This window comes from Arachis hypogaea, chromosome 16 (assembly GCF_003086295.3).
Source record: "Arachis hypogaea cultivar Tifrunner chromosome 16, arahy.Tifrunner.gnm2.J5K5, whole genome shotgun sequence".
NCBI lineage: Eukaryota > Viridiplantae > Streptophyta > Magnoliopsida > Fabales > Fabaceae > Arachis > Arachis hypogaea.
Genome location: NC_092051.1, coordinates 97,571,984 through 97,588,399, shown reverse-complemented (window position 1 = coordinate 97,588,399; position 16,416 = coordinate 97,571,984). Strand labels below are relative to the sequence as shown.

General features: G+C 31.8%; 1 protein-coding gene and 1 non-coding gene across 3 annotated transcripts; both read right to left on the bottom strand.

Annotated features, from left to right (window-relative positions):
• Positions 1-995: 995 nt before the first annotated feature.
• Positions 996-4,912, bottom strand: LOC112754512 (uncharacterized). Of its 2 annotated transcripts, none has more exons than XM_025802170.3 (2): positions 4,086-4,912; positions 996-1,470 (listed from the first exon to the last, which is right to left on the bottom strand). In XM_025802170.3, exons 1-2 carry the CDS (start codon positions 4,574-4,576, stop codon positions 1,437-1,439), a joined length of 525 nt encoding a protein of 174 aa, XP_025657955.1. In that variant the 5' UTR covers positions 4,577-4,912; the 3' UTR covers positions 996-1,436. The 2 variants fall into 2 exon arrangements, with proteins under 2 accessions (XP_025657955.1, XP_025657956.1); XM_025802171.3 differs by lacking the exon at positions 996-1,470 and adding an exon at positions 2,031-2,344.
• A 6,988-nt stretch (positions 4,913-11,900) lies between these two features.
• On the bottom strand, positions 11,901-12,008 carry LOC112760166 (small nucleolar RNA R71). The gene has a single exon (XR_003180618.1). It is a non-coding gene; the product is annotated as a small nucleolar RNA R71 (small nucleolar RNA).
• Positions 12,009-16,416: the final 4,408 nt, after the last annotated feature.

Below are 16,416 nucleotides of genomic sequence, written 5' to 3'. Positions count from 1 at the left end.
GGCCCGGTATATATTTCGGGTCGAGTTTGGATCACATCAAACCCGATTTCACCCAGCCCATGCACAACCTTAGTCACTAGTATATTCCGTGAAGGCGAACATGTACTGCCCACAGTACTAACAAATGAGGGAGCAACATCAATAATAATATTGAGCATTGTAAAGTTAGACATTTTCTTTTGAACTTAACAATTGGTAAATGTACTTCGGTGGCCTTTAGTTATATATTATATATATATATAGGGAGAGAGAGATTTATTTTCCCCGCATAGCACTGGGATTTTTTTATACATAAATGAAATAAATATTTTGTTTATCCATATGTACAATTTCTGGACTATTTACGAATTTAAAATTTAAAATACATCTCAAATGCAGTGGATAAAAAATAAATAATGTATTTTAGACGCACTGCATAATGAAAACAAATTTAAATGCATTGATGTTAAATGCACCTGAAATTTGACTCATTTAGTAAATTGAGCATATCTAGGATGTTGGGCATTCGAGATGTGTATGTGTGTTCGGTGCTGTAAATCTTATTTATTCATATATTCATCCATGTTTCCAATGTTCTTTTCTGAAATAGACACTCATTATGTGTGTATAATAACTGTTCTCATCCAAATCCTTTGCTTTTCATATATAATAACGTATAAAAGAAAAACTTCTAATTTGATTAATTAAATTTTCGTAAAAGCATCAAATCCAATTAAAATGTCAGGGAAAGGTGCTACTTAAAAAGCGTACTAAATAATAAAAGATTTAAGCAAGAGTAATACTTGGATGAATATAAATTCTAGCTAACTTCTAATATTTAGACATATATTTTTGTAAATAAATATAAAAATGTATAACATAATGCTTGATGTGATTTTATTTGATTTGATTCTAATAAATAACCTAATAATATAAATTGCATACAAAATTTATTTTATCATTTAATTCAAACACCTTTGTCGAATCACAAATAAAAAAATATATAAATCCGTTGCTTGCAGGTGATGATGAGTGTTATTAATTAATATTATATATGAGGATGATTGAAGAGATAGAGTGATAGCCTGATAGGTTATAGGGCATAGGCATAGAACCCACATTCACACATACACAGTACAAAAATTACAACCACACATTTCGAATGTACAGTCGTTTAGATATATTCAAGACCAAAGGAACAACTATATTCTTAAGAATTTCGAACTCGAACTAATGAGTGTCCTTAGGTAGAAATCAGGAGATGTGAACAATGTGAATAACTGATTATATTTTCACTCTTTATTTTTTTTTATTTAATTTTACCCTCTCTTAATCTAAATCCTTTTCCACCGCAGCTATTCACTGCCCCTTATTCTAGCATGCAGCCATTTTCGCCGACAACGAAGCTCTCTAGCGTCGTCATCGCCTTGTCAACGGTGCACCGTCGTGTTTCATGCTCAACCACCGCGCATTACCGCTCTTTTCGCTAATCTGCCGAGGAGAATTGCAATTTTCTTATTGTTCAGAAGCCGTATAGTTGCAATTTTAAACAGTAAAATATTATTATTTTTTGAAGTTTCGTATAACTTTAATTAATTGTTTTTTATGTGCTACGAATTCTATCAAAATATTTAAAATTTTATTCAAAAATTATTATCTGCATAAAAATCTTTTATAAATAAATAAATTATAATAATTAAAGGTATATATAAATACTACTGTTAAATTTTACGTAATAAATTAATAGAAAACATAACATATTCATTGTTTGTTATCATAAAAAATTAAATTAGTAATTTTTTTTTAAAAACTAATTAGTCCGACATTATCATAAAATAATTGTTACTTTATTCTATATTCAATTTATCAAACGAGCCAGATTTCAGATGTATCTAAATCAATGTATTCAAACTTTGTCATATCTTTAAAAGTACTACATTCAAAATATGTGTATATTTATCTTGTATCTACTAAATTCTAGATATGCTTTAGATTTTAAATATATAAATAATATAGAAATTATGCATATTGATATAATATTTTATTTATATATAAAAAAACTCGCATATTACTGTTTATTCAAAAAAAAATTATAATTTTTACCTATAAATGTTTACAATGCTAATAAAATTATCCAGAAAAGTCACCAAAAAAAAAAAACTATCCAAAAAAATAAAACTAATATTATACCCAATTTTGTTCTACAAAAATATTCAAATATAAAAAATTACTCAAAAATCCTGAATTACTTTCGTCATCATTACTACTTCCACAGTTAAACCGTCTACTCTGAACGCCACCATTCTACTCTAGCCTTCCCTCCCAAAAGCAAACATACCAAATCTCCTTTTATATATGAAGTGAGCTGCACCGATTGATAACCAAGACATCAATTAAACCCTTATTATTATTATTATTATTATCACTGGTAAATACTCAACATGGGTGGTGAGGAGCAAAACAACAACTACAACATCACCAGAAGTATAAGAAAAATCAAGCTTAAAAAAAATCAAACATAAAAAAAAAGACTAAAATTAAAAATATTAAGAATTTAAGATTAAAATGTTGAAAATCTTAAAAATAAACAGAATCATAAAACGCTAACGAGTTATATCTCAAATAGCATGGTCTTTCTATACTAATTTAGAGGTTGTGCATTCAAGTCTCATTCTTAATTTAAAAAAAAAAAAAACAGAATCGCTGACATTTAGAGAGGAGGTTTTGACGGTGGTAGTGGTGGTGATTACAAGAGTAATCTAAAAATTTAGAATAATTATTTGGTATTTGGTCGAATAAAACGAATCTTTCATAAATACAATATAAATTTCATTTTTTACAAGTAGTTTTGTAAGTATTTTAAATATTTACTAGTAAAAATGATAATTTTTTTAATCTGTCCAAATATACTTTTAGAACTGGTTTGATTTCTTTAAAATTATGTATGTAGTCTTGTAGGAACTTATTCTTTTTAATAACTAACATTAAATCTACTAGAATAATTTGAAATATGGTGAAATTTATATGAAATTATATATGGCCTTATATATCAAACATTAAAAATTAATAAGTTATAACTCAAATGATATCTCCATATTTTCGATAAAAAAAAAAAAACTTTGAGAGTTTTAATGAAAGTGCTCCTATTGAGTTAAACAATGACCATCTTGAACAACATAAATAACCACCAATCAAATAAAAATATACTACATTCTAATTTAATGCTACTAATTAAATTTAAAATTAATTTATTCTTTTAACCCTATTAATTCACATTATTCCTGTATTGTTCAAAAATATTGTTAATTACTTATACTTTTCCTTAATATATTGAGATAACTATGTTACTTGTACAATTAAAATATAGTTGTGATATTAGATAACCATTCCATACATGTTTTATGTGATGATAATGGTTGTTTGAGTTCCGTCCCACCTAATAATAACTAATAACATAGATTAGTTGGACAACTATTTTTTATTCATTCTTTTTGAAGATATAAGTTCATAATAAATAATGAAAAAATTAAAAAATATTAAAATTTATTGTTTTTGATTATCATCATTAACTTAATTTATTTAGTCTAATTTTTTTAGTTATTTATCTAACAACATACTTTATTCAATACTTTTAAATATTAATAGTAAACTGATGATAAAAAATAATTAATTTTTAATAGTCATCTAATATTTTTTATAAATAATTTTTTTTTCATTTTGATATATATATATTCGAGAATAGATTCTCTCAATTTTTTTAATTAAAAAAATAAAAATTATTAATAAAAGATCATACTTTATTTTTTCAAATAAAAAAAAAAAATTTTCCCTGTATATTCATGAATATCAAGAGCGATATTTGGTAAATTAGTTAAATATAAGTAAATAATTTAATCATCCTATTTATTGTAGTTCCGAAAGTTTTAGTTAATTAGCTTTTCAGATCTTCAACCTCCCGGAAAAAGAATACAATTATATCATAGAAAGACAACATTAATAATGAACCATTCAATTCCATCATGAATAATATATGGTTGTGGTTAAACAGAATAATACAGAAAAGAAAAAGAGAAAGAAAAAGAGAGGGGAAAAAATGTTTCTAACACCTGTTCTCTATTCTTAGTCCAGCAGAAGCAGCAGTAGCCTTGGTTGTTCTTCTTCGATCTTGTTCAACCAAAGCAGCACGTGCGGTTGTGATTGTGCTTGGAACCAAAGAAGCATCAAATGCAGTGCAATCTATCCAATCCATTAAGAGCTCCTCTTGTTCCCATATCTCTGGAATCCAAACCCTTTTAGCTACCTCTATTCTATGCCTCTTCAGCTTCTCACGCCCACTATCCTCTCCCTCCAATGCTGCTACTCCTATTTCCTTCTCCGTTATTTTCGAAGCACAAGGGTCTTGTGATGTTACTTTGGAACTATCTTTATATTTCTCTCTAGCATCAATGCTATTGTGTTCTTCTTCTTCTTCTTCTTCTTTTTCTTGTTGCTGCTCCATGTTGGCATGATGATCTTTAGGTTCCAATGGCTGAGAAGGAATTATCTGGTCTGCTTCAGATTGGTGAGCCATGAAAGGAGGGTTCTTGTCTTGTTTCATGCAGTGGGAGATAAAAAGAGGTGAAGATTTGTTTCCTTTGATGTGTTGTAATCTTAACTTGGGTTTGTGAAAGAAATAAGAGAGAAATTGGAGAAGGTGGAGCGTGTTTGAAATGGTATGAAGTGTGTGGAATAGAGGCAATGGGTTGGAGGGTGGGAATAAGTGGGAAATTAGTTTACACGTCGCATACACAAGAGGCTTCTTTCGTATGGTATGTGACAAACGTACGTGTCTTCTTTAAGATGGGGTTCTCATATGTGTGCCTTGTTACTTCCAACTTCCAACTTTGTTTTTGGTAAGCTTCCAAGTTCTAACTTCAAACTCAAAATTCGGGCCCGACCTGAAATACTTACCTGACCCGAAGTATATATATATATATATATATATATATATATATATATATATATATTATATATAACTATATTACAGTGATTACAGTAATTATCATACTTTAAAAAAGTATTATTAAAAATTAACATAATACCTTTTAATTTAAAAAATAAAAAATATATATCAAAATGTAAAAGAAGTGACTTTCATAATATTTATATAATCATGATAGTCATTAAAATATCTTTATATTAGAATTTATACACACATTATTATGTTAATGATGACTAATAAATTATTGTATATACACACATTTTTTATAGTATCTTTCAATTCGAAGATTATTATGTCGTTGATGACCAATAAATTACTATGTATATAAGATAAGATTCAAACGTCAAATATATATTTAAATGGACAAATAAACTAATCACTCAACAATCAATCTTAATTGGTTGATCTGAGACATATTTGGTAGGATTGATTTATATTTGTTATTTTTATCCGATATCAATTTAAGATCGAACTCAGGTTATATTTTGGATAAAATTAAATTCGTTTGAAGTCATATATAAAAATAAAATTAATAATAAAATATTAAAACTTTTTAAAATAATTTTTTTATATTGTATAATAATATTTTTGTTTTAAAATTATTTATTTTAGTATAAATATTATATAATATCTACTATATTCTATGTTTAAATTATTCTTTCTAAAATTAATATTAATTAAATGTTAAATCAACCTGATTTAACCAATTTTTTTTAATTAAGTTTGAATTTAAATATTTAAAAATGATTTAATAAAAAATTAAGATTGGACTCAAATCTAATTAAACTAAGTTTACAGACACCCTTAATCAAAATTAATTAATCCAAAAAAAATTAAGTGCACAAGAATATTATGTGTTCTTAAACATATTTAAAATATATTTCAATAAATTTACAATCACTCATTTAAATTTATTGTACTAAAGCCTTATATATATGTTTAAGGATAAATTATTTTAATGATTTTGGAATACGTATTAAATGTGATCCGATTCCAAAAATTTTCCGTGACAGAGAGGCCCTATTGGATTCCTTCTATTGATCTTTGGAGGATTGTGAGGTTGATCTTCTCCTTAATTATTATATATGATTATTGGCCTTCAGCCAATGAGGTTGCATCATATGATTTCTTTTCCCCAACACGGATCCCTATTTTTCATGATTATTCAATCAACTTGAAATGTTTGTATATGTTCTATGATTTGTATTGAGACAGTGACTCCTTTTATACGCCCAAAAAATAAAGGTAATAAACTAGGATATTAATTAACTGTAGTTAATTAATATTAATTAATATATAGATTGTAAAAGAAGCTTAACAAAAGAAAAAAAAAGCTTTCTAAACCAAAAGTAATTTTAATTTCACTTTATTCTTATTTACAATAAAAAAATCATAATTTTTTTTTCACGAGTAATTACGCGTCTTCCACCATCAACGATCATTACAAGAGAACCGGTGCTTAGCAGCAGTTGATATAGTGATTAGCGGCGGTTTTTAATCGCCGCAAAACAAGTTATCAGCAGTTTAAAAACTGTTGTAGTATAGGGCGTGGAGATTTAATTTTGCGGCGGTTTTTCATAACCGCTTACGAAATCCCGTGAATAGCGTTGATTGGTTTAGCGGCGGTTTTAAACCGTTGCTATTTGGCCAACATTAAATTCCACTGCATTTTCTGGCGATTTTGAACCGCTGCTATTCTGTTGACCGTTGTTTTCTTTTAAATGTATTTTGAGACGGTTTAAAACCGCCGCTATCTGATTGTCCAAAAATTTAAAATTATTTTCGGCCATTTTGTAACCGCCGCTAATTGCCCTACTAAATGGCCACGAAAATATTGTATTTTGCATCCGCAATCAATGCTCTTTTAATTTGAATATACTAGGTATTATTTTTTGTTTTTCTGTTATTTTTTGAATTTTTTTTTATTTTAGAAAAATCAATTATTTTGTAACTGAAAGAATAAATTGATGGATAAACGACATTAGCAAAAACAGATAAAAATATTCATATTAATCCAAATTCCTTACTAAGAGTTACATAGCCAACAATAAAAAAGTGTATATTTAACTTAAAGAATAAATTTCAAGTCCTAGGTTCTACTTTCTACTCTGTTCCTCCAAGGAATTCATCCATGCAGCCACTTCTGCTGGCAGCTCCCTACCTTGTCCCCTAACTAGACATATCATAGCACTCTCCATTCCCTGCCTCTTCGTCTTCTTGGCTGCTACTTCATCCTCCATTGCCTTCCTTTTTAATTTCTCATCCGTCAGTTCTACTTGTAGTTCAAGCAGCACCCTTTGTGTCTCCTTCCTTTGAGTTCCAATGCTCGGCTGGTGTGAATTCGTACCAAACACTTGACTAGTAGTCGGTCCGATACCCATGTCACGCACTCTACCCGGGTGCTCCCTTCCAAGAGCTTGAGCAAGCGAATCATTATGAGACAACGGTTTAGATGATTCATCATGTTGCTCAATCTCCGCAATTCTTTCCTACACAGTTATATAAGAGAACATATGTAACACCCCAATTACCCTAAGCCTTACCTCTAGCCGTAAAGCAAAGGTTAATCAGAGATTACGACAATTCTAAGGCTTATACATATTTATATAGAAAGAAATAATATACTCTAGAAGCCTGATGAAGGATTTAGCTCCAAAAACAGGATTTGAAAAGCGCATAACGTACTAGCGAAGCTACTAACTGAAAACACAAGGTACAGATAAGATGTATCAAATATAATAGTATAATATCAAAAGAATCTAGTCACGACTCGCGGAGTTTAAGTCGGCTAGCCATATACAGACAACAAGAAGACTGTAGTTCAAAAGGGCTTATACAAATTTTATTCTCTCAAATAAAAGCCTCTAGGCAGAACAAAATGCAAAAATGAAAGTAAAAGATAAAATAACCAAGAAGACAACAAAATAGAATAAGATCCTCCGCTCTGCTACCATCACCCAACTCACTACGGTGGGTCGCGTCCTGCATCTGAAAAACAATAATGTATGGAATGAGAACCGGAGGTTCATAGTATGGTAACAGTGCCCAATAATGTAAGATGTAAGGACCTGGGATGCCAAAGGTAATCCTAGAACTTCAAACCACATACGGATATTCAAGCTTAGAATAAAACAAAACAAAATAAATATATAAAGAACTTAAACCATAAACCGGGTTAACTAAATGATGAGCGGATAATTTATACGCTTTTTGGCATTGTCTTTACATAGTTTTTAGTATGATTTAATTAGTTTTTAGTATATTTTTATTAGTTTTTAAATAAAAATCTCATTTCTGGACTTTACTATGAATTTGTGTATTTTTTTGTGATTTCAGGTAAATTCTGGCTGAAATTGAGGGACTTGAGCAAAAATCAGATTTAGAGGCTGAAGAAGGACTGCAGATGCTGTTGGATTCTGACCTCCCTGCACTCAAAGTGGATTTTTTGGAGCTACAGGAGTCCAAATGGCGCGCTCTCAATTGCGTTGGAAAGTAGACATCCAGGGCTTTCCAGCAATATATAATAGTCCATACTTTGCCTGAGTTTAGATGACGCAAATTGGCGTTCAACGCCAGCTTTCTGCCATATTCTGGAGTTAAATGCTAGAAACAGGTTGCAAAGCAGAGTTAAATGCCAGAAACAGGTTACAAACTGGCGTTTAACTCCAAGAAAGACCTCTACACGTGAAAGCTTCAATGCTCAGCCCAAGCACACACCAAGTGGGCCCGGAAGTGGATTTCTGCATCATTTACTTATTTTTGTAACCCTAGTAACTAGTTTAGTATAAATAGAACTTTTTACTATTGTGTTAGAAATCTTTTGATCATTTTTGAGGATCTTTTGATCAATTTTAGATCTCTAGACCTCCATGGGAGGCTGGCCACTTGGCCATGTCTACCCTATTTTCACTTATGTATTTTCAATGGTGGAGTTTCTACACACCATAGATTAAGGTGTGGAGCTCTGCTGTCCCTCATGAATTAATGCAAAGTACTATTGTTTTTCTATCCAATTCAAGCCTATTTCTTCTCTAAGATATTCATTTGCACACAAGAACATGATGAATGTGATGATTATGTGACGCTCATCATCATTCTCACTTATGAACGCGTGCCTGACAAACACTTCCGTTCTACATGAAAGCAAGCTTGAATGCATATCTCTTAGCCTCCTGATCGTGAGACCAGAGTCTTCGTGGTAGAGGCTAGAATTATTGGCGGCCATTCTTGAGATCCGGAAAGTCTAAACCTTGTCTGTGGTATTCCGAGTAGGATCTGGGAAGGGTTGGCTGTGACGAGCTTCAAACTCGCGAGTGCTGGGCGTAGTGACAGACGCAAAAGGATTACTGAATCCTATTCCAGTATGATCAAGGACCGACAGATGATTAGCCGTGCGGTGACAGCGCATTTTGGACCATTTTCACTGAGAGGACCGGATGTAGCCATTGACAACGGTGATGCCCAACATACAGCTTGCCATGGAAAGGAGTATGAAGGATTAGATGAAAGCAGTAGAAAAGCGGAGATTCAGAAGGAACTAAGCATCTCTATACGCTTATCTGAAATTCTCACCAATGAATTACATAAGTATCTCTATCTTTATTTTACGTTTTATTTTTATTTTAATTATTAAAACTCTACAACCATTTGAATCCGCCTGACTGAGATTTGCAAGATGACCATAGCTTGCTTCAAGCCGACAATCTCCGTGGGATCGACCCTTACTCACGTAAGGTTTATTACTTGGACGACCCAGTGCACTTGCTGGTTAGTTGTGCAAAGTTGTGACAAAGAATTAAGATTATGAACGTGCGTATTAAGTTTTTGGCGCCGTTACCAAGGAATGAACAATCACGATTTCGTGCACCAAGTTTTTGGCGCCGTTGCCGGGGACTGTTCGAGTTTGGACAACTGACGGTTCATCTTGTTGCTCAGATTAGGTAATTTTATTTTATTTTTTAAGATTTTTATTTCTTATTTTTTTTAAAAAAATTCTTCTTTTTCGTTTTTCCCAAAATAATTTTCGAAAAAACAAAAAAAAATCTTATAAAATCATAAAAACAAAAAATTTTATGTTTCTTGTTTGAGTCTAGTGTCAATTTGTAAGTTTGGTGTCAATTGCATCTTTTTAATTTTTCTTAAAATTTTCGAAAATTCATGCATGTGTTCTTCATGATCTTCAAGTTGTTCTTGATGATTTTCTATGTTTGATCTTTAATTTTTCTTGTTTTGTGTCTTTTCTTGTTTTTCATATGTATTTTCAATTTGTTAGTGTCTAAAGTTTGAAAATTTCTAAGTTTGGTGTCTTGCATGTTTTTCTTTTCTTAAAAATGTTCAAAAATAAGTCTTGATGTTCATCTTGATCTTCAAAGTGTTCTTGGTGTTCATCTTGACATTCAAAGTGTTCTGGCATGTATTAGTTGTTTTGATTCATAATTTTCATGTTTTGAGTCTTTTGGTTGTTTTTCTCTTTCTTCATTAAAAATTCAAAAATCAAAAAAATATCTTTCCCTTATTCTCTCATAAATTTTAAAAAATTTGGTTTGATTTAGTAAAAAATTTTTTAAATTTAATTGTTTCTTATGAGTCAAATCAAATTTTCAATTTAAAAATTCTATCTTTTTCAAATCTCTTTCAAAAATCAAACCTTTTTCATTTTTTCTTTCATATTTTCGAAAATTTCAAATTGATTTTCAAAAATCTTTTTCTTATTTTGTTTCATAATTTCAAAATTTTTACTAACAATTAATGTGATTGATTCAAAAATTTTAAAGTTTGTTACTTGCCTATTAAGAAAGGTTCAATCTTTAAATTTTAGAATCATATCTTTTAGTTTCTTGTTAGTCAAGTAATCAACTTTAATTTTCAAAATCAAATCTTTTTAAATTTCTTTTTCAAATCTTTTTCAAAATAAATTTCAATGATATCTTTTTCTTTTCTAACTTCTTATCTTTTCAAAATTGATTTTCAAATCTTGTTGTCAATTAATCTTATCTTGTTTGATTCTTATCTTTTTCAAAACCACCTAACTAATTCTCTCTCTCTAATTTTTGAAAATCACTAACTTCTTTTTCAAAAATTCTTTTTTAATTAACTAATTGATTTAAATTTTAATTTAATTTTATTTCTCTTCTTAAATTTCGAATTTTAACCTTAATTTTAAATTAAAAACAAAAATATTTTTATTTTATTTTATTTTCGAATTCTTCTATCTCTCATCTCCTTCTAATTATTTATTTATCTACTAACACTTCTCTTCTACTCAAAAATTCGAACCCACTCTTCTCCTCTGTGTTCGAATTCTTATCTTTTCCTTCTTCTATTCTTCTCTTCTTATACTCACATAAGGAATCTCTATACTGTGACATAGAGGATCTCATATTTTCTTTTCTGTTCTCTTCTTTTTCATATGAGCAGGAACAAGGATAAGAACATTCTTGTTGAAGTTGATCCTGAACCTGAAAGGACTCTGAAGAGGAAGCTAAGGGAAGCTAAGGCACAACTCTCTGGAGAAAATCTGACAGAAATTTTTGAAAAAGAAGGAGACATGGCCGAACCCAACAACAATGCAAGGGAGATGCTTGGTGAATTTACTGTACCAAATTCCAACTTACATGAAAGAAGCATCTCAATCCCTGCCATTGGAGCAAACAATTTTGATCTAAAGCCTCAATTAGTTTCTCTGATGCAACAGAATTGCAAGTTTCATGGACTTTCATCAGAAGATCATTTTCAGTTCTTAATTAAATTCTTGCAAATCTGTGATACTGTTAAGACCAATGGGGTTAATCCCGAGGTCTACAGGCTTATGTTTTTCCCGTTTGCTGTAAGAGACGGAGCTAGAATATGGTTGGACTCTCAACCTAAAGATAGCCTGAACTATTGGGATAAGCTGGTCACGGCTTTCTTAGCCAAGTTCTTTCCTCCTCAAAAGCTTAGCAAGCTTAGAGTGGATGTTTAAACCTTCAAACAGAAAGAAGGTGAATCCCTCTATGAAGCTTGGGAGAGATACAAGCAACTGACCAAAAAGTGTCCTTCTGACATGCTTTCAGAATGGACCATCATGGATATATTCTATGATGGTCTGTCTGAATTATCTAAGATGTCATTGGACCATCCTACAGGTGGATCCATTCACCTAAAAAAAATGCTTGCAGAAGCTCAGGAATTCATTGACATGGTTACAAATAACCAGTTCATGTACACTTCTGAAAGGAATCCTGTGAGTAATGGGATGCCTCAGAGGAAGGGAGTTCTTGAAATTGATACTCTGAATGCCATATTGGCTCAGAATAAAATATTGACTCAGCAAGTCAATATGATTTCTCAGAGTCTAAATGGATTGCAAGCTGCATCCAACAGTACTAAAGAAGCATCTTCTGAAGAAGAAGCTTATGATCCTGAGAACCCTGCAATAGCAGAGGTGAATTATATGGGTGAACCCTATGGAAACACCTATAATCCCTCATGGAGAAATCATCCAAATTTCTCATGGAAGGATCAACATAAGCCTCAACAAAGCTTTAATAATGGTGGAAGAAACAGGTTTAGCAATAGCAAGTCTTTTCCATCATCCACTCAGCAACAGACAGAGAATTCTGAGCAGAATCCATCTAGCTTAGCAAATATAGTCTCTGATCTATCTAAGGCCACTCTAAGTTTCATGAATGAAATAAGATCCTCCATTAGAAATTTGGAGGCACAAGTGGGCCAGCTGAGTAAAAGGGTCTCTAAAACTCCTCCAAGTACTCTCCCAAGCAATACAGAAGAAAATCCAAAGAGAGAGTGCAAGGCCATTGATTTGACCATCATGGCCGAACCTACAAGGGAGGAGGGGGACGAGAATCCCAATGAGGAAGACCTCATGGGACGTCCTCTGAACACTAGAGGGTTCCTCAATAAGGACCTGAAGGAATTTGAGGCTCATACAGAGACCATAAAGGTTCCATTCAACCTGCTTCTGCCCTTCATGAGCTCTGATGAGTATTCTTCCTCTGAAGAGGATGAAGACATTACTGAAGAGCAAGTTGCTAAGTACCTTGGTGCAATCATGAAGCTGAATGCCAAATTATTTAGTAATGAGACTTGGGAAGATGAACCTCCCTTGCTCACCAATGAACTGAATGCATTGGATAGGCAAAAATTACCTCAAAAGAAATAGGATCCTGGTAAATTCTTAATACCCTGTACCATAGGCACCATGACCTTTGAGAAGACTCTGTGTGACCTGGGGTCAGGCATTAACCTTATGCCACTCTCTGTAATGGAGAAAGTTGGGATCTTTGAGGTGCAAGCTGCCAGAATCTCATTAGAGATGGCAGACTGATGAGCGGATAATTTATACGCTTTTTGGCATTGTTTTTAGTATGTTTTCAGTATAATTTAGTTAGTTTTTATTATATTTCTATTAGTTTTTAAATAAAAATCACAATTCTGGACTTTACTATGAGTTTGTGTGTTTTTCTGTAATTTCAGGTATTTTCTGGCTGAAATTGAGGGAGCTGAGCAAAAATCTGATTCAGGTTGAAAAAGGACTGCTGATGCTGTTAAATTCTGACCTCCCTGCACTCGGAATGGATTTTCTGGAGCTACAAGAGTCCAATTGGCGCACTCTCAATTGCGTTGGAAAGTAGACATCCAGGGATTTTCAACAATATATAATAGTCCATACTTTACTCAAGGATAGACAACGTAAACTGGCGTTCAACACCAGTTCCATGTTGTAGTCTGGCGTCAAACGCCAGAAACAAGTTACAAATGGGAGTTGAACGCCAGAAACAGGTTACAACCTGGCGTTTAACTCCAGAAATAGCCTAGGCATGTGAGAAGCTTAAGTCTCAGCCCCAACACACACCAAGTGGGCCCCGGAAATGGATTTCTGCACCATCTATCATAGTTTATTCATTTTCTGTAAACCTAGGTTACTAGTTTAGTATTTAAACAACTTTTAGAGGTCTATTTCGCAACTCATGACATTTTAGATCTGAAATTTTTACTCTTTGACGGCATGAGTCTCTGAACTCCATTGTTGGGGGTGAGGAGCTCTGCTGTGTTTCGATGAATTAATGCAACTATTTCTGTTTTCTATTCAAACACGCTTGTTTCTATCTAAGATGTTTATGCGCACTTCAATATGATGGATGTGATGATCCGTGACACTCATCATCATCCTCAACCTATGAACGCGTGCCTGACAACCACCTCCGTTCTACCTTCGATTGAATGAATATCTCTTGGATTCCTTAATCAGAATCTTCGTGGTATAAGCTAGAATCTATTGGTAGCATTCTTGAGAATCCAGAAAGTCTAAACCTTGTCTGTGGTATTCTGAGTAGGATTCAGGGATTGAATGACTGTGACAAGCTTCAAACTCACAAGGGCTGGGCATAGTGACAGACGCAAAAGGATCAATGGATCCTATTCCAGCATGAGTGGAAACCGACAGATGATTAACCGTGCGGTGACAGCGCACCTGGACCTTTTTCACTGAGAAGACGGATGGTAGCCATTGACAACGGTGATCCACCAACACACAGCTTGCCATAGGGGGAACCTTGCGTGCGTGAAGAAGAAGACAGGGAGAAAGCAGAGATTCAGAAGACAAAGCATCTCCAAAACTCTAACATATTCTCCATTACTGCAGAACAAGTATTTAATCCATGCTCTTTTATTCTTCGCAATTCATACTGATAATTATAATTGATTTCCTGACTAAGATTTACAAGATAACCATAGATTGCTTCAAACCAATAATCTCCGTGGGATCGACCCTTACTCACGTAAGGTATTACTTGGACGACCCAGTGCACTTGCTGGTTAGTGTTACGAGTTATGAAAAGTGTGATTCACAATTCGTGCACCAAGTTTTTGGCGCCGTTGCCGGGTTTTTTCGAGTTTGAACAACTGACGGTTCATCCTGTTGCTTAGATTAGGAAGATTTTGTCTTTTGGGTCAGAGTCTTTTACTTTCTTTTCAAAAATCTTTCAAAATATTTTTATTTTTTCTTTATTAATCTGTGATTTGTCTTTGAGTCTTTTATTATTATTCTTGTTAAAATTTTAGAATCCTTATTTTCTTTTTCAAAAATAATTTTTCAAAATTTTATTTTTTTTACTAATAATTGAATTCCTCTATTTGAGTTTAGTTTTATATTTTAAGTTTGGTGTCAATTGAATGTCTTTATTTTCCTTTAAAATTTTCAAATTAGTGTTCATTGTTCTTTCTTGATCTTCAAGTTGTTCTTGTTTATTTTCCTTGTTTGATCTTTAGTTTCTCTTGTTCTGTGTCTTTTCTTATTTTTCTTGTGCTGTTTTCAAAATATCAGTTTCCAAGGAAAATTTTATTTTTTTATATACAATATTAAAATATGTTAAATTTATAGCTCAATTGGCTAGAGAGTTGTGCTTATGTTCTTGGTAATTGGCTATCTTCTTTTTAAAATTTTTTCTAAATAATTTTTCTTTGATTAAATTTTGTGCCAAACTTTAAGTTTGGTGTTTTCTTGTTAGCTTTTCTTTTGTTTTCGAAAATTTTATGTAAGTTTTCTAAAAATTTAAAGTTTGGTGTTCTTTCTTCATGTTCTTGTTGTTCTTGTGAGTCTTCAAGGTGTTCTTGAGTTTTTCTTGTGCCTTGATCTTAAAATTTTTAAGTTTGGTGTTCCTTGGTGTTTTCCCTCCAAAATTTTTGAAAACAAGAAGCATTAGATCTAAAAAATTTTAAATCTTGTGCTATTTTATTGTTTTTCTCTTTCCTCATTAAATTCAAAAATATCCTTTCTCTCTATTTTAAAGCAAACTTTCGAAATTTACTTTTAAAATTCAGATTTTTATTTCAAAATTTAAAATTTTTTTTAAAAAAAAAATCATATCTAAAGTTTTTCAAATCTTCTTAATTAAGTAATTATTTTAATTTTAAATTTTTGTTCTTAATTTTTGAAATTTATATTTAATTTCTAATTATTTTATTTTATTTTATTTCATTTTTTATTTATTTATTCATTTTTTTAAAAAAAAATTTTAAAAATATATTCTATTTGCAATTCACATCAATTCCCTTTTCTCCATCATGGACCTAAGTGGAAGTGAACAGTCCAGAAGGACTCTGGGGTTATATGCTAACCCCACTACTACTTCATATGGGAGCAGTATCTGTATACCCTCCATTGGAGTCAGTAGCTTTGAGTTGAATCCTCAGCTTATTATCATGGTGCAGCAAAGTTGCCAGTATTCCGGTCTTCCACAGGAAGAACCTACAGAGTTTCTCGCACAGGTTTTACAAATTGCTGACACAGTACATGATAAAGAAGTAGATCAGGATGTCTACAGATTATTACTGTTTCCATTTGCTATAAAAGATCAAGCTAAGAGGTGGTTAAATAACCAATCTAAAGCTAGCATAAGGACATGGAAACAGCTGTCAGAAAAATTCCTAAATCAATACTTCCCTCCAAAACGGAT